Source organism: Perognathus longimembris, chromosome 22, assembly GCF_023159225.1.
Source record: "Perognathus longimembris pacificus isolate PPM17 chromosome 22, ASM2315922v1, whole genome shotgun sequence".
NCBI classification, from domain to species: domain Eukaryota; kingdom Metazoa; phylum Chordata; class Mammalia; order Rodentia; family Heteromyidae; genus Perognathus; species Perognathus longimembris.
In genome coordinates, this window is record NC_063182.1 from 30,671,972 (window position 1) to 30,690,861 (window position 18,890).

The window sequence follows — 18,890 nt, forward strand, 5'->3', positions numbered from 1 at the left end:
GTCACTGGAATGTAACTGGAAGTGAAGTGTGCCACATCTGGGCATGCTCCATTAAAACATATCAAGGACTACTACAAGGACTTCACAAATGAAGAAAAAAACACTAAGTCATGAAAAGTGTGAGGTAATCCACACACCAACCAAGAATATCCACAATGGACTACTAAGAACTTCCTTTTGGTCTTGGGTCATCAATATTTTTTGTTATCAGATTAGAATAAAACAGTCCTCAAATCCAACAAGGAAAGTATTCTGAGCAAAGGTATGGATGGCGAATGTCAAAAAGTTAGGGACTCAGTTCAATCTGAACAGAGGTTGTGAGCAAATAGTGTTATCATTTATGGTAAGTAGGAAACACTACAGAAGTGTAAGGCACATGAAGGTGAAAACACAGATTTTGTACTCGTTTCTCAACAGCAGAGAACCATTCATGATTATGAGCAGAAATACATAGACTATGGGTTTTAAAATAGGGAGAGATACAAGCAGAGCATCACTGATGTTATATGTATGAATACGGAACTGTTGTATGACTCAGGAAATGGAAAGTAGAAACCAGGAGAAGGCAGAGGCATCAGTTACAGGACTTGAAATACTTGATTGTAGTCATGAACTGTAAGCACCTTGTAGACAAATAGTTCCATTTTTAGTTTAGAATTTCCTCTATTTAGCTAGCATAATCTCTGACATATAGTAGGAGATTATTTAAATATATGAGTTTGTTTATGACATACAGAAATAACCATGGAAGCGAACATGAAAGTGAGGAGAGAAATGTAGAATACTTTAGATAAAATGCGAAGGAATAATTATCTACATAGAGAAGAAAGTGGAGGCAGAAAAGGAAAAAAATAAAGTAAGAACAGACAGAGCATGGAGATAATAGATTCAAGAGTATAAAATCAGCTACTGAGAAGCATTTCAAGATAAAAGAGGCTATCAACTGGGGTCATGAAAGTAATGATAATAACATCATTTTTAATCCAAGGCAATTTGAGCAGTTGTGCTGATCAATATGTTAGGCGGTGATTAAAGTTATAAATTATTCATTGCATGTGCCTTGTTTCCTCTTCCTTGTAAAATTTTCTTTTAAACAGTATTTTTTTCCTTAAAGGGTCTATCAATATGGAAGTATTTCTTTACAAAAGTTTTATTGAGTTTTATAGAATTTACATACCATATATTACACCCATTAAGCTGTACAATTTAGTGTTTTTAGTGTATTTGTGAAGCTATGCAATCATCACCCCAATCTAATTTTATAACACATTTTGTCATTCATTCCAGAAATAAAGTCCATAATTAGCCATGTTGCCTCCTTCTTCCCCTCCAAGTACTCTGCACCAGGCAGCCAGTAGTCTGCTTTTTGTCTCTCTAGATGTGCTTATTCTGAACATTTCTTATAAATAGAATAATAAAATATGTTGTCTTTTGTGTTTGGCTCCATTTATTCTGCATAATGGTTTCCATATTTCTATGTTGTCATCTCTACTATATTATCTTTTAACTGATGACCAATATTTTCTTGAGACAATAGCATACTTTTTCTTTCCATTCATCAGTTATTGGACATTTGGTTTATTTCTATTTCTTGGCTTTTATAAATAATCCATCTATGGAAATTTGGATTCATGTTTTGTGGACATATCCTTTCATTTCTCTTGAGTGGAATTACTGTGTTAAGTAGTAACAGTAACTTTTCAAGGCACAGTTAGACTATTTTCCAAAATGATTATAGAATTTTATATTCTCATCAGAATTGCACAAGTGTTCTGGATTTCTCTACATTTTCTTTTATCTACGAATTATGGTCAGACTTAGAAACATCATAATTTTTTGAGGAAGGGGTTCAAGGTAATTCTATAGCACAGCAAACAGATGTTTGCTTTCTTTGATTCTGGCCTTGGAAGTAGACAGTAGCATTCAAGAATGTAAGTGGTAGGAAGAATGCTAGACAACGATTGTGTAAATTGACATTTCTCCACAAAGATTATTTGACTGTACAGGTCTAAGTTTACTACAAGGATCGAAATGCTGAATTATTTCATCTTTTCATCCTATTTGCATATAATGAAAATCTGAAAACCATATGATTGAAAAAATGAGCTGGTACTTTCTATTTTAAAAAGCATGCTTTAAGAGTAGCATTTTAAATTCTATGGCTTCTAAAAAGATGGGCCTCCGTTATAATTTCTTCTCTGGTTTGTCTTTCCTGAAATGTATAGTTTTCTTTTCAAGTTTGCTTGGTATCAAAGTTGAAACATCTGTTTCTTTTGTTTGTGCCAACAGATCTCACAAGCATTTAGGCTTTCATAGAAAATGTTCATGCAAACGCCAGCTGGGTGTGGGCAATTAGTTATGTAAGCACCCAGCAAGCATAGTCTCTGTATACTTACAGATAATCATTTCCATCCCACCTACAGGTCTCCTTGCTTTATCTTTCATCTTCAGTGTGTAATTAAGCCTCTCTGCTGCATGCAGAAGAATGTTTTATCATGTGAATAAGATCCTCAGAAGGGCTGAAAATATGTATAATTTTTAAGTCCCTCAACCCCTCATTTAGTAGATTTGAGTAGACAATGGATTTCAGAGGATGCTCTTCAGAACTGAGGAATGCATTTCAAGAAGAGAAGTAGACTCAGCAGCTATGGGAGGCTTTGTCAGGCTGCATGTTCTTACATTGAATAAAACCTTATATATTGCTCCATTTCTGCTCGAGTAAAGATACGCTCAGCTTTTCCTAGTGCACAAATCTCAAGACCTCTCAACTAAACAGTGATTACCAGGATTACTTGTCTCAAATTTTAATGACTGAGAAACAGCTTAGTATCTCTGTTGAACAATTAATATAAAGAATAAGAAATTAGGTCAGACATTTTACTAAACCACAGTTATTTATTTTATCTAGAAAGATAAGCATAAAAAGGTGCATATAGGTTTGTGATAGTTTATGAAAAGCATTGAACTTTTATAAAGTCAGACCTATTTGATTTTTAAAATGTAATGTATTATTTATAAATTCTTTTGTTTCTTTGAAGACTAATCTAGTCAATTTAGAGAGTGAAATGAGTGGTAAATGCTCACTAATGGAAAAGAAAAGAGAGGAGAGAGTGGAATTGAAGCTGTCAAAGGTCTATTAATACATTCTTCATGAATAAACATTTGTTATTTTTAAGACAATTTTTTAAAACTATAGTAAAGCATTCTGAAGCCATATTATGCTAAAAATGCCTGTCCTGGTGTATATAAAACAAAAGCAAGATAATTCACAATTATGTTGTATTCCTGCTCATTTGAAGGGCATGAGGGGACAAGTTGACCCTACACAAAGTTTAAATTTTTTGTCTTTCATTGTCTGAGCCCAATGACCAAGTGCTGCTGCAACTCTCAGTCTTGTTTGTGGTTTACTTTTTCAGCCCTGAGCCCCAACAGTTATGGAGGAAGACTGTATCTCTTCCACAGTTACTGAACGTTTTTTCTAAATAAAAATGTACATACATCTCTTATAGTTATAATTACATATACATATATGCACAAATATGTATATATATAAAAACGTATATATGTGTGTGTGCATTATATATGTGTATATGTGATCAACTGTTTAAACTTTATTTGAAACTCATTTACACCAAAGGAAGAATATATCTTATGCATTTGCATTTGAATATCACATTATAAAATAAAATGCTTTTCTCGTGAATAAAATAATTTTGTATTTAGTTAAACTGGGCCTTGGCTTTTGAATATAATTGATCATGTTTTCTGAAAAAAGATCAAGTTAAAATATAATTACATAATATATAATTTTATGTTAATGATGCCTATAGATCAATCAAGGAAATAACTTGACATTTAATAAAATGACAATATTTTCCTGCTGTTAAGTGTCCTCTGATATCTTTTTTTTCTTTGAAATTTGGAAGTACTAATCATAACATTTTTATTTTATTTTTTTTCTCAAATTTTTATTATCAAACTGATGTACAGAGAGGTTACATTATCATACGTTGGGCATTGGATCCATTTCTTGTACTGCTTGTTGCCTTGTCCCTCATGCCCCTAATCATAACATTTTTATTGGAATGATTACTGTCCATTCTCATTTCTCCCCAAGGCTTCCTATCCATATCCTTTATGACAATTTTTTTTTGGCCAGTCCTGGGCCTTGAACTCAGGGCCGGAGCACTGTCCCTGGCTTCTTTTTGCTCAAGGCTAGCACTCTGCCACTTGAGCCACAGCACCACTTCTGGGTATTTTCTATATATGTGGTGCTGGGGAATCGAACCTAGGGCTTCATGTATATGAGGCAAGCACTCTTGCCACTAGGCCATATCCCCAGCCCCTTTATGAGAATTTTTATACACAGCCCAGAAGTACCTATTGTGAAGACTGGAACAGACAGAAAGCATTTAGTTTCTCCCACCTTTAACCCAAACCATCTTAAATGAGGCAGTTCTTGGCAGATTACTTCTAGCCAGAGACTGACGAGGGGACAGATGGCAGAATATGGGTATTGTGGCCAATTTGGGAGTGGTGGTGGTGGTGGGGGGGTCCTTCAATGGATACTCTGCCCTAGACCAAACATTTGTTCCCTATTGACCTGCCTCAGAACCTGTCACAATTACACTATGAAGTCAGAGCCTCTTCCAATCCAAACCTCCTTGTTTTCATCTTTCAGGTGCTGCATCAACCTCATAATCTGAAGTCCATTGCGCTTACCCACGCTCTCTTTCCTTGGCTGGTCACTATGATTTCCTGCAAATTCTCGCACATTTATTTTCAGTCTATTTGAAGATAATTGGAACTGAGAAAAAGGAACTTCCCATTTCATTTTAAAGCCATTTCTATATGTGCCCAGATGTCTGTTTAATTTTTAAAAAACATCCCTATGTGCATTTTTATGTCATGAGAAGATGTGAACTAAAAGGATCAACCACACAAGAAAAAGGTCTAGGTTTCAAGAGAAGGAAAGAGGAAACTGATACAAATTCAAGCACATTTGGAAGCGCAGAGGTGAGGATTTGGGAAAAGAGAAAGTAGTAAAGACAATCCATTCTTAGAAGTCTGAGAGAAGCTGGAGTTGAGGGCAGAAAGTAGACTGGAAAGGCATTCTGAAATTTTGATGATGACATTAGATCGGCTTGTAGTTTATGATTAGGCTGGTGGGACTTTTAATGCCGAAAGAAAAGGTCAGTTGTCTTTATTGATTAAGAGAGAAGACAAAAATTTGGATTCGATTCAGCACTCCGTGTGAGAGGGAAGGATATGTTCTGGAGGCAAGTTGAATAGACACTTTACGTAATTAAATGATTGAACTCTGCTTCTCCTATAAATAGTTTAGTGTTAAAAACAATGTAATGCAAGTGCGTAGCTAAGAAGAGTTCATGTGGTACTTAACATAGTTCATATTAGCTTGAGATAAAATCAGGGCAAAAATCAAGTCATAAAAAAATTCACGGTCATTCTTTGTGGAAAGGGGTGTGGGGGGAGTGGGGGAAAATGAAGGGTGGAGTAACACTGTTCAAAAAGAAATGTACTCGTTCCTTATGTAACTCCTGTGTACATCACCTTTATAATAAAATTTTAAAAAAGTAAAGGTCATTAACAAAAGTGTCCAACAGGATTAGAAAACCACTCAATGTCAGGTACTAGAAGATCACGAAGAGGCCTTAGTGTGATCGAGGGCTGTCAGTGGGATCCTTGCTTTGGAGCCCCGGGGACAGAGTGTCACTTGCACCAGCGTGTCTTGAGGCTGGAGGCCACAGAGTTCCATCAGATCTCACATTCGTCCCTAGTATGGAAGCTTGTGGAAGGCAAAGATTCTGGTCCAAGGAACGCCCTGCTGTGCCAGAAACTCAGTCAACACATTCCCACACCCTTTACATGTGGCCGTCTTGGTCCGCAGGATTCATAGCAACCTGAGTATATCGGAAGTCTGCACTCTCTATTGCCCCTCTTCATCCGTCACCACTGTGATTCGTAATGGGGGAGCGGGAGGCCCAAAGGGGAAACCCCTCACAGGAAGGGAATGGAAATTTAGTTATTTCGTAAGATGGCTGGGTTGCTGAAACACATCAAACACCTGTGCCATCTCAGAACCTTCTAGTTTTTCAGGTAACTAGTCTTCTTCATTGCCTAAAACACCTTCCGTCAGATCTGACAGTATTTGCAACAGAAAGTTCTAAATGATATAAATCATAGTGATGGAACTCAGGTCCTTCGGGCAGAACTTCTGACATCTGATTCCTGCTGTTGTCATGGTTATAGATTAAAAAATTAAAAAACAAGCAATTTATGATCGTTAGCATATTTTTGTGTTGAATAGATGTGAAAAATTAGGGTTTAAGTTTTATTATATAGATGAACAAAGAGAACAAATGTCAAGCATTCTGCTCAGAATAGGTATCTACATGATACCACATGGCTTTTATACTCAAAGTGAAAATAATTGATTCCTACTTTGATATTGTAAGTATCTTTTAAGCACAAGTGAATATAAAATAGATATCTAGTTCTGAGTGTTAAGATAGTCTTCTCCAGCTTAGAGGAAACCGAACCTGTACGGTTCACCAAATGTTTCCTTGCATACCGGTGGAACTGAAAACTTCTAAGAAGTTTCCTTAGCACAAATCTCAATTTCCTTGCTGTGCCAAGATTTCACCTGTTTGAGCAATTCATATTTCTTTTCTCTATTCTCATGTCCTGATCATTGGTTTAAAATTTATTATCAATAATAGATGGCTCTCTGATCAGTGTTTCCTGCCCACTAGTGGCATCGGCATCTATATAATGGTTGGGTAGGAGGAGGTGACAGTTTCATCGGATGGGCTGTAACTCCTGTCCTTCACTAGGGCTGAATAGTCATCAGTGTCTTTCCAGATGTGAGTTGAGATTCTGAATGGAATCATGGGATGTACCAGAAAAGGACACTAAATGCTGACAATCCTGGATCGTCGTGAGGCTAGATCAGAGACTAGGACCTAGGGACAAAGCAAGAAGGGTAAGGGCTCTGTTCCACGATTCCCATGCTCTCTCAGACTTTAGCTGTCCCATGCACTCCCATTACTCAACAAGTGATACTGTGGACACTGACAATGTTTCCCTTGGACATCACACGAAGGATTGTGGATAAAATGACAGGTAAAGCATGGTATCTGATTTGGGGAAACTTTGATAAGAGAAGAAAAGACAAAAATAACTAGTAATAATGTAATTCAGATGCTCCTGAATGGCCCTATGTCTCCTCTGTGAAAATCTTACCTTTCCCCTGATGCATCATACTGGCAATGGATATCCATCTATCTGTCTATCTATCTATCTATCTATCTATCTATCTATCTATCTATCTATCTATCTATGTATCTATCTTTTACTCTTACCAGCCTTATTGTTTTTGCTATGAGTTTTTCAAGGCACTGATCTCAGATTACTCTCATACAAGAAATCAGGACAAAAATTATTTCATTATATACCTCTGAATGTCTAATTTGCATATTAGCCAATAAGCACATTATATCACCTGCCTATGAATTCCTACATTTCATATTAGAAAGTAAGCATTCTTGAGACATCCTAAAGGAAAAGGAGTTAGGGAGACTATGACTCCTCCAAGACACTCTGAAATACTGACAAGTGGGGAGATGCCTACTTGTGATCTCCAGAACTATGCCTCAGTTCTACAGGCCTCCATAGTAGGAAGAGCAACAAATACTATGTTTTTCATATGCACATTCCATCCGGAAAGCCTACTTAAAAATAAACAAGTTGTCAGGGTGTGAGCAGTTCTCGATCTTCTGTTGCAGATGTATACTTTACAGGATTATGATAATAAAGGCTATTTTGCAGAATGTGCTAAGGTTGGGATGATTGTTTTGGCAAGAATTATATTGTGAAACCACTTACTGGTATCTACTTCAGTTACCACAATTGGTTTGGAGAACTGAATTCGGAATCCCCAGGGATAATCTCCAGTCCCTTTGAATAGTCTCACTGTTCGTTCACGAACTGAAAAGAAAGCAAGGAGAGCATTGTTTTGAGTTAATTTTTAGGTAGTGCAAATTTACTATATTATGGACATGCTTGTGTATTGCATGTCAGACCTAATTAATATGAAGAAAGTACCACCTGATTTACCCTCACAATGATCTATTATTTTTTTTCCCTTATGATGGGAGGAAACTAAGTGAAGAGGTTGAACACTTGCCTGTATCACAAATTGCTTAAGAAATAGTACGCACTACCCTTAGACAGCATGGCATTGTACTTCTCTCCTACCCACTCTGGCACAGCTCTCTCAAAGCATCTGAGCCCTACAAATTGGAGTCAGTTATAATCAACATTTATACAGAGAAGTGAGAAAACTGAATCCTCATTGTACGTTATACCAAGGCTCCAAAATTATGTGTATTTTGTAAAATTTAAGGACAAATCCGCTGGAGAGAAGTGCTAACACAATACTGAGAGAATTTATCCAACAACTGGATTAATATACATTTTAGGTCAACTTTTTCTTTCATGATGATGAATATTTAAAATAATAAGTATATAATAATAAAGTATAATGATAAGCTTTCCAATATCCAGAAGTAGATGTTTAATAATAATAATAAGTCTAATATTACTTCTCTGGGAGAAAGTCTGAAAATTAGTTATAAGAATGCTGACTTAATCATATAAGACAAGGATAAGCAAACTCTATTGTTGATGTTACATTTAAAGTTCTAGGTGAATTTCCTTTGGCGTACACCACATGGATACTGTATATGATTTTGGTACACTGGATATTGTATTTATGCCTACCTGATCTAGGGAAGGGAAAGAAAAACGAGGGTGTAAGATATCACAAGAAATGTACACACTGCCCTACTATGTAACTGTACCCCTTTTGCACAACACCTTGCCAACAAAATTTAATTAATTTAAAAAAAAAGAATGCTGGCTTGTTAAAAGGAGAAAGATAAATGAATACTTTAACATCAAAAATCTAGTATTCATTCATGATAGGTGTTGTTCCTTTAAGTTTATATTCAATGGCTGCTATAGGATGACAGTGTGGGCAAAATATGCCAGAACTAAATGAATTTAAGAGCTCAATTAAAAGTTAGGAACCTAAAAAGGGATTGACAACTATTTTAATGGGGGTGGGGAGGAAGCTCAGTCCAGTCTCCCCATTCGATGTCAAATCCCTGACTATCACACAGGTGGAGATAGGCGACCGTATGCCTGATATCGGAAGAAATAATTCTTCCTCCTCTTCTTCTTCCTCCTGCTCCTTCTCTTCCTCTTCTTTCTTCTCTTTGCTCCTCTCTTTCTCATTTTGCCTTACATGAAAACTGAGGCATTTGTAACATCATTTGTCATATATTTTTACTAAAATGTTCCAGGATTTCATAAGGTAAATCAATACTTTCTAAATTCAATGTCCTCTGAAGAATAACAAAAATTACTCAGCTTAATACATCTACTCAACTCCTTTAGCTAGTGAACAAAAATTTCTGACAAAAAAAAAACAGGTATTATTCTGCACTAAAGGTAATTTTCAGTCTGATAACGGAAAGCCATGCATTCATAGCATTTATTTGGTGTTTATTATGTTCCTAGTTGTTTTCCTAGACACAGGGAATATAGCAAAAACAGATAAGAGAACATCTTCCCCTGGAGTTTAGGCCCTAGATACTGGGTGCAAATTTGGCAAATATGTGAAAGGAAGGACACAGTTTCTTCTTGTGGATTCCTGAAGGAATGTTTGTCTTAATGAAATATGTAAAGAAAATATATTGTTTTGTTATTATTAGAAAAAAAACCCTACCAATGTTGCTGCGAAGATATGACGTATTCCAACTCTAAAATCTGTGTCCTTTTTCTATTCTTCTGGAAGAATTTCTCCAGTAATACAATCTTTTTTGGTATGACTGGACTACCACATATTGGATCTCAGAATTTATGAGACAGACAGGGAAATTTAAAGACTTTGGAATTAATATTTCAGCAGTTTACTCTAGGCTGGCAGCTAATCAGGAAATAAAGAAAACCAGAAATCCCATTTCTGACTGCTGTAAAAATAATTTCTAATACCTCTACTTGTCAAGACTTCTTGCTCCCTCTAGGTTTCTCTTGATATTATCTTCTGTTTTTGACAGATTGATTACCCAACAGATATTTGTTTATCACAATATTTTTACTGTGTTGATTCAAATCAAATCATGTTTGTTGTTTTTTTTTTATTGCATGAGACTGCCAAGATAGTTATTGTTTTCAAGGTTGTGGTTCTTTGGTTTTGTTTGTTCAATCAGAAAAATTGAATGTCAACTGTGTTATGAAAGAATAAACAATTCAATAAAGTCTTTAACTGGTAAGCGCAACAGGAGAACTCTCTTGTGGGAGAGACACTATCAAAATGTTTTCAATATGTTCCCCTCCCATTCTGAACCAATTTTCTCAGATTTTAAGGATTTATAGCCTTGTTTCCCCCTTGACACTCTCAAGTTGTGAATCCATAAGTGCCACACAGCTGCTTAAAAGCCAGAAATGAATACTATTGTTGTTGCAGAGACTGTAGGGTACAGTATCAGGTAATTTATCCCCCTAGATAACGCTTCCTCAGAATTAGATCGCTGGTTGTAAAAATTCTAGTGAAGAGCAAATATTTCCAGAAACATCATCTAACGCCCATAGCTTTGTAGTGATAGAGCCTTTGCTGGCTCATTTCTCCATCTCTAGAGAATTTTTAGGAAATTAAGGATTGGTATTTTTCTTTATAAAATGCCAATTTTGTCTTCACAAAACACACCCTAGTAGATAATATCCACTATTCAGTTAAAAAAAGGTTTGATTTTTAGCTTATAAAGTGTCCATTTGCTTTACATCACTTTTCCTCCAAATTTCTTTTGTTCTTATTTATTTATTTATACCATAGTCAAGAATGCATACCTGGGTTGTATATAATACGTGAAGCCTTTATAACAATAAGAAAGGACATGGACCCCAATTTTGAACTGAGGTTTTAGTCCAACTAATAGTATCATGAAATTCATTTGTAAACTTACATTTTCACATAGATACCCATATACCCAAATATGTGAGTATATGTATAGCTACTGTGGATGCAAATATACAGACAAGATAAAACAATTCTATTTGATTTTTTCCTATGTAAATGATACTACATTGAGTAAAATTCTTGTTTTTGAATGACTATTCACAATATTAGAAGCTTCTATTTTATTTTTTATAGACATTGTATACAAGATTTTGGCTAACGTAATGTGACAAAAAGAATTGTATTTTATTCATCTTTATGTCCTTAGATTTCTACAGGAAACATGTAACTCTTGTTGATTTGGTGAGTGTATTATGTAAATTGTATATAATTTCCATGAATTATGTGTGAAGATATACAGTCATACGTTTGAATATTTGTGTATACACTTATTGATATTAACCAAAGTTATTATAAAAATTAAGTAAAAGGGCTGGGAATGTGGTTCAAGTGGTAGATTGCTAGCCTTGAGGAAAAGAAGCCCAAGTACAGTAGTGCCTAGGCCCTGACTTCAATCCCCAAACCTGGCAAAAAAACAAAACAAAACAAAACCCCCCAAACAGAAAATCCAAGTAAAGTAATTGTGGGAGACAGAATTAGTCAAGATGGGCAGAAATAGCCCTTTGCTCTTGCAAAAACACTTTAAATTGTGCAATAAACCATTATTGGCAATAGGCTTAATGTATAGCAGTTCTGTCGAGCTTATTCATCTTGTTTAACTGAAGCTTTAAGTATCACAAGCTATGTTTATTCTCAAATATCCTACTCCCAGTGTTTTAATGTTGGATTACAATTCTTTCCTTATTTAGTGATGAACAGTTAAACTTGAATATATTATGATATAAATATAAATAAATATTCAAAGTGTGGAAATATAAAACCCAGGGTCTTATATACACAGAACTCACTTAGACTTACCATAGTCCCTTATTAAAACACTCTATTCTTGAAATTACTAGTATTTACAAGAAAAGAACTAAGAAAGTTTCTAGTTTAGTCTGTGAATAAAACAACTGGTATATATTACAGTAATTGCATTTTTTCTAGGTTATTGAGGATGAGATGTAACAGCACATTCTGATGCTTGAACTCAATATGCTTAAACTCTACTATAGAACTCTACTATAGCCTTTATAGAACTTGTCATATTCACAAACTGGGCACTTCTGTACCATCTTGGCAAGTACCCTTTCATACTTTGATCACACCGAACATGGATTTGTTGAGTGAAATTGTTTATTTATCAAGATCATTTGTACAAATAAGTTAAAAACTCACAAAAGCTCTATTCCTTAAATTGCATAGCAAAGATGGAAGCCAAATAATTTGTGTGTTCGTTGGTGCTAGGGCTTGAACTCAGAGCCTTGGATTCTTGCTTAGCTATTTTGCTCAAGGCTGGTGCTCTACCATTAAGCAACACCCCCAGTCCCAACTTTTTGATAGTTAAATTGAGGTAAGAGTGTCTTAGATTTGATGTGTGGACTGGCTTGAACGTTAACCCTAAGATGTCAGCCTCCTGAGTAGCTAAGATGATAGATGTGAGTCTAGCTGAGCCTGGCATATGGTTTGAGGCTAACATAAATCTTTCGCATGCTAGAATTTATATTCTTACAATTTTTAGGTCATAAGCAATTAATTTTTAGCTTACTACAACTTATCTCATAGAAATATCATGGAATGTCAGCTTTAAAATACTAGTGAAGTCTTCAAACCTTATAGGTATTGTAATTATTAAAGCTGGCTATAAAGTAACATATACCCAAATCAATAAAAATACATATCAGATGCATATAAAATTACATATTTCAAAATCAATACAAAGTTACATGTATCAAAATCAATATAAATACATGTATGCATATTTTCTATATTAAAATAAGATTAGAAGTATGTATATAAAAAAGATGATGCAGAAACAATGAAATAGAGCAGCTAGAATAATGTGATATATTTGTTTCTTCCTTATACTCTGGAGTATTTTTTTTAATTAGTAAGCATTTTTTACTGATAGGATGAAAACCCCTCTTCATTCTGTTTACATCCATCTTTACCAACTTTGGAATTAGTCTGTTGGAATACTTGTAAAGAGTTTTCATGTTAATGGTTTCACATTCCTTCACGATATTAAGAAATGCATTGTACGGGCTAGTGGCATGGGGTAAATGATAGAGCACCTGCCCAGAAAGCACAAGGTCTTGATTTCCAACATCAGTATTGCAAACAATAGAAAGAAACACACTTTTTGTGTTTTTATACACATACACACACACATGCTAGAGCTAAACAGTTTCAGAGACTTGCATATCTATTTTACAGTAACTCTAGCATCCTTACCAGCTGTTGGTCGTGGTTTCTTGCTAAGACATCTGGGACTATCTTCAGGATTCCCATCATCCCCCCGGAAAACCCATGCTGCTGAGTGAAAATTCTCCGTGTAGAATCCTTTGTCTTGAATATCAACTCGAGAACCAAAATCCACAGAATGCCCATCATCTGATGTGACTGAGAAGCAGAAAAAAGTGACAGCATGAAATCATGCCCTGGCTGGAAAGAGGATCTAGAACACTGGAGAGCTGATAAAATGGCCTTAATGAAGAGGGGTAGCCTCACAACTAAGTGTTTAAATTCGTAGACATTTCTCTTAGAAAGAGTATACATAGTCTTAAAATAGAGTAAACCCAATCCAGGATTGTTGTAAGCCTAAGGCATGCCAGTTTGTGCCCATGAAGAGGCAGCATGACAAATCTTTAGTCAAGGAAACACATGGGAAAATACTTAAAAGAAAGATCTATGGATTAGTATTTAGGAATAAATAGAAAGCAATCTGAAACTAAGAATTACCTGTTACATCTTTTTTTTTTTTTAAAGCATGAAGCATAAGAAAAAGCATTAAGTGTAAAATACAGGAAATAAAATAGGAAATCCATCCCCGTCTTTGTGTTAAAGGTACTGCAAAAACATCATTTCCTAGAAAACTCGTTGTGGTCATACACAAAAGTAGATAAATAACAAAGTAGATAAAGAAAAGTAGATAAATAACAAGGAGTCAGTAAACTTTTATTCAACTGGTATTTTTGTTTTCTCTTGTTGTTGTAATTGCTGTGTGTTTTTCTTTAATATATAGCAATTTGGGTTTTCTATGCCAGAATATCTTTGATACTGTGGAAACTTGAGTCATTTGAAGAGGTAAGGCCACATTTCTGTTACTTTTGTGGCTTGTAAAATTAAATAATGTCAACCTCTAAGCCTCTCAGTCTTTTAAGAGAAAAGAATCAATCAGCACCAAAATATAAAGAAAAGCTAGAGTTGTTTGTGTGAACCTCCTCCCCCTCCCCCTCCTCCTCCCCCTCCCCCTCCTCCTCCCCCTCCTCCCCCCCTCCCCTTCCCCCTCCCCCTCCCCCTTCCCCTCCTCTTCTCAACATGGGGCTTGAACCCAGGGCCTGGGTGATGCCCTGCAGGTTTCTTACTCAAGACTGGCACTTCCCACTTTGAGCCACAGCTCCACTTCCGCTTGTCTGGTGGTTAATTGGAGGTAAGAGTCTCATGGACGTTCCTGCCCAGGCTGGCTCCTAACTGTGATCCTCAGATCTCAGCCTCCTTAGTAGCTAGGATTACAGGTGTGAGCCACTGACACTCAGCATTGCATGCATTTCTTAAATACTATGAAAAGTGTGGGACTTGATAACCACAATATTTCTTAATGAACAACAGAATATCTTCTTACTTCGTTCCCTTTTAGTTGCTCTTCACATACTTACTATATATGCAAGTTGCTACTATGCCTTCCTTGGAAAAATTCAATGTAGAATACTTTCCTTTTGCCCGTCTGCCCAGTGGCACACCTGCTTCCTTGCGAAGCACTGGTCTGCTCTCACTGACTTTTCTTTGGAGAGCCATTACTAATGGCTCCTGGTTTTGCCCTTACATTTCCATCTTGTTTTCTAAATAGAGAACTAACTAGAGTAAATGTTAGTTATTTTCCTGACAAATGGAAAAAATGGACAATGGATTCCAAATCATAAGTTTGACTTGGGTAGGAATTTTCAGGGGCGAGATTTTGACCAAGTATGCAAGAACATAGTGCCTTGTAATCAACCAAATGTCCTTTTTTTTTTTTCAATTCCCAAATATCTTTAATGCCCGACCTTACACTTTTAAATTTTATGCTCCAAATGGATCATCCTTTACATTTTGTGGCTGAAGCTGTTTAATTCATTGAATTAAATTGATTTAAAACAAATATTCACTCATGAGAATTTTATGCACAGTGGAGAAAGAACAATAAATAAGACAGGGCTCAGGATGAAATAGAAGTTTAGAGAAAGTACAGAGTGATTCTGGATGCAGGGAGGGGTAAAGGTCAAGAAAGCCTATCATTATCTTGGACCATGAGGAGGGATGCAGCTTTCTCTGAGAAGATGGGGTATGAGGGAGGGAGGGAAATACAGCGGAGACATGAGTGGCGGGGGGAAGCAGGTGGAGGGGGAGGCAGCTCTGTTCAGAAAGTCTGCAATTTAGAAGGCAAAGCCTGAAACCTTTTGAGTGACAACATAATAGCATAAATGAAAAATTTCACATCGGATACTGAATTGGTAGTTACAATCAAAATACAGGTGCACTGCAAATACTGTATAAAATCATAACACACACATGAAATAAGGTAGTTTTGTGTTTAGACTTAGATCTTGTCCAAATATATTATGTATGCGAAAGTATTCCAAAATAAAAGTACACACACATGCACACACACCTACACACACGTACACGCACACAATGTCTATACAAATTCTCCAAAAGAGGAACAAAAAAGAAACCCAGAAATCTCAAGCAATTTTGGTTTCAAGCATTTCAATTAAGAAATATTTAACTGGAACTAGAGATATATCTCAAGTGTTAAAGTTCCAGCCATTAGTAAAAAAACCAAAACCATGAACTCAAGGCCCTGAGTTCAGGCCCCATTACCAGCACACACAAAACATTAAACTATTTTTAAAACAGGTCATGTTGTTTGAGTAAATAAGTTACACTGACATATGGAAACAATACAGAATATAAAGATGGAATGCAAATGCTATGAGAATTTTCCAGGGCATACTGCTCATTGGAATTAAAATGATAAAAAATTTAGAAGAGAATATTTCAAATTAGGATGTCTTCTTTTACACATCACAGTTCAAAATTCTTTAAGAATTAAAAAATTTTGTATTCTGGGTAAGTCTGCTCATGTATGACATTTGATTTTAAATGGTAGGAAAAGTAAATCAAAAATTTGTATCAATTTATTCACTCATTGTTCTGAGCCTTACAGCAAAATGAAACTTTTTGCTACAGTAGTGTTTGCTAAAGTTACAGCAGTGATAGTTTTCGAGTACAAAAGTAACTGCCTGTTGGATCTATTTTCTATATGCTTTGCCTTTAAAATTCAGTTACCTTTTAATATTTATGAGGACAATTTACATAGATCACTTGAGCCATTGGTTTATGTTTACTAATTTTTCCCTCAGCAATAGATGTCCATGTTAGATTTGCAACCATCTCCCCATCATGGAAAGATCAGAGGGTGGGTTGTTAAATTATAGAGAGCTTTGTTTTTATTGGCATACGTGATGCTGTTAAAGCAGGGCATTTATTTACCAAGAGATTTGATTATGTGGATGAGTACTTCTCTATGCATCTGGTTACCAAGACAGAGCTAATCAGCACACTCTTATATAAAGTGAGACATAAAATTTGTGTTAAAATCCATGGAAGCAACAAGCCACACACCAGCTGTAAAATTGCAGTTGCTAGATTTCTCAACATCTGTCCCTGTGGAATCTTGAGCCAAAGAGAAAAAAGGCCCGAATGTATCTGTCACAAAATGTTGTCAGTAAAATTAGATTTGCTAGAGGAACTGCTTACTTAATAATTGGAACTTAAGAACTGACAAATGGGAGTCAGGTACCAGTGGCTCATATCTAGCTGATATCTGATGATCACAGTTCGAAGCCCAGCCCAGTCAGAAAATTCCGTGAGACTTGTATCTCCAAAAAAACTACTCAGAAAAAGCCAGAAGTGGTAGTGTGGTTCAAGTGGTAGAGTGCCAGCCTTGAGCACTAAGAGGCTCAGGGACAGCACTCAGGCCCTAAGACCAAGCCCTAGGACCAGCACAAAACAAAAACAAAACTAAAATTGATTAAATGGGATTGCATCAAATTAAAAGCCTTTTGCAAAGTACAGGAAACAGCCTGGGAAATTGGTTAAGCCCAACATATGGGAGACAATCTTTCCTAGCTATTCATTTGGCAAAGTTTAATACCCAGAATATATAAAAACCTCAAAAAAAATCAAACAGTGGAAAATAAATAATTCAGCCAACAGGTGGGCAATGAATTGGATAGACGGCCCTTAAAAAGATTACAAATGGCCAATAAATACAAGCAAAATGTTCAATAGCTCTAGCTATCAAGGAAATGCAAATCAAAATAATGTTGAGATTTCATGTTACCCAGCCCGAATGCAGACTTGCCCTCGTCAAGAAAACAATCAGCAACAAATGGGGCGGTGAGGACGGGGATGTGGGGAAAGGCACCCTTACACGCTACCCTACACGCTACCCTTACACGCTACCCTACACGCTACCCTACACGCTACCCTTACACGCTTTTGGTAGAAATGGTAATTAGTTCAGCCACTGTGATAATCGACATGAAAGTTACTCAAAAGGCTAAAAATAGAGCTACCACCTGATCCAGCAGATACCACTTTTGCGCAGATCACCAAAGGAAAACATACAATCCAGGGACATACATACAGTACGGGAAAATCCGTGTTCATTACAGCACCTTTCACAATAGGCAGGTTATAGAATCAGCCTAGGTGTCATCAACAAATAAACAGATAAAGAAGGTGTTGGAGGTGTGACTCAGTTGGTGAAGTGCTAGGTAATGAGCAAACACATCGGCTCTCGAGTTCACCGAGTTCAAGTCCCAACGTGGGACCAAGAAGAAAAAAAGATAAAATGTGATATACATACACAATGGAAAACCAAAAGAAAACCAATTAAATGATGTCATTTGCATGAGATCCTTGTGTTAACCCAAACCAGCCACTCATAAGAACAAACACACTAACTAAATTTACAAAAAGGGGATTTAAGAATAGAAAGGGTACCATCTAAACATAGGAAGGAGACCATTGTGATTAGAGAGGTAATTAGAAGATAATTTAGAAAGTGGCATAGAATTCAACAGGACCTTTCTTTAGACATTACCAGGTAGAGACCATGACTAGCTTTGCATTTGAATTCATTGGATCTGAAGAAAGATTCAGTGAATTGTAGTGCTCAGAACCTTTCTCCTGGTGTTTTGTTTGTTTGTTTGTTTGTTTGTTTTATGGCCAGTCCTGGGGCTTGAAATCAGGACCTGATCATGGTTACTGGCTTCTTTTTGCTCCAGGCTAGCACTCTACCACTTAAACCATAGCACCACTTCTGCCTTTTCCTATATATATGGTGCTGAGGAATTGAACCCAGGGCTTCATGTATGAGAGGCGAGCACTCTACCATTAAGCCACATTCCCAGCCCCTTAGAAGCTTGAACTACAGTTAGGCCTGCCTGAGTTTGAAATATAGCCCACCACTAATTCCAGGTGAGTGATTTTGGAAACTTGACATTCTCCTTTGAATGACTCATAAATTTTATTTAGTAAAATGAGGGTGAAAACACTGTACTTAACCCATAATGGCACTGGGAGGAATGACAATACATCCTGGATAGTAGTCGTGCCTGAATAAGTATATCACCACAGACATTAGTTCTTGTTATTAGGACTTGGAATTCTTTTGCTTTGCTCCCTCCTCCTCCTCAGT

At 36.3% G+C, this 18,890-nt stretch overlaps 1 protein-coding gene across 1 annotated transcript in view; it reads right to left on the reverse strand.

Moving 5' to 3' along the window:
• LOC125339958 overlaps positions 1–18,890 on the reverse strand; it is a 114,517-nt gene that overhangs the window by 76,390 nt on the left and 19,237 nt on the right. Inside the window, exons 4-5 of the mRNA XM_048331316.1 lie at positions 13,376–13,543; positions 7,906–8,007 (exon numbers count right to left, since the gene is read on the reverse strand). Coding sequence (XP_048187273.1) covers positions 7,906–8,007; positions 13,376–13,543 — 270 coding nt within the window. The remainder of the gene's footprint in view (positions 1–7,905; positions 8,008–13,375; positions 13,544–18,890) is intronic.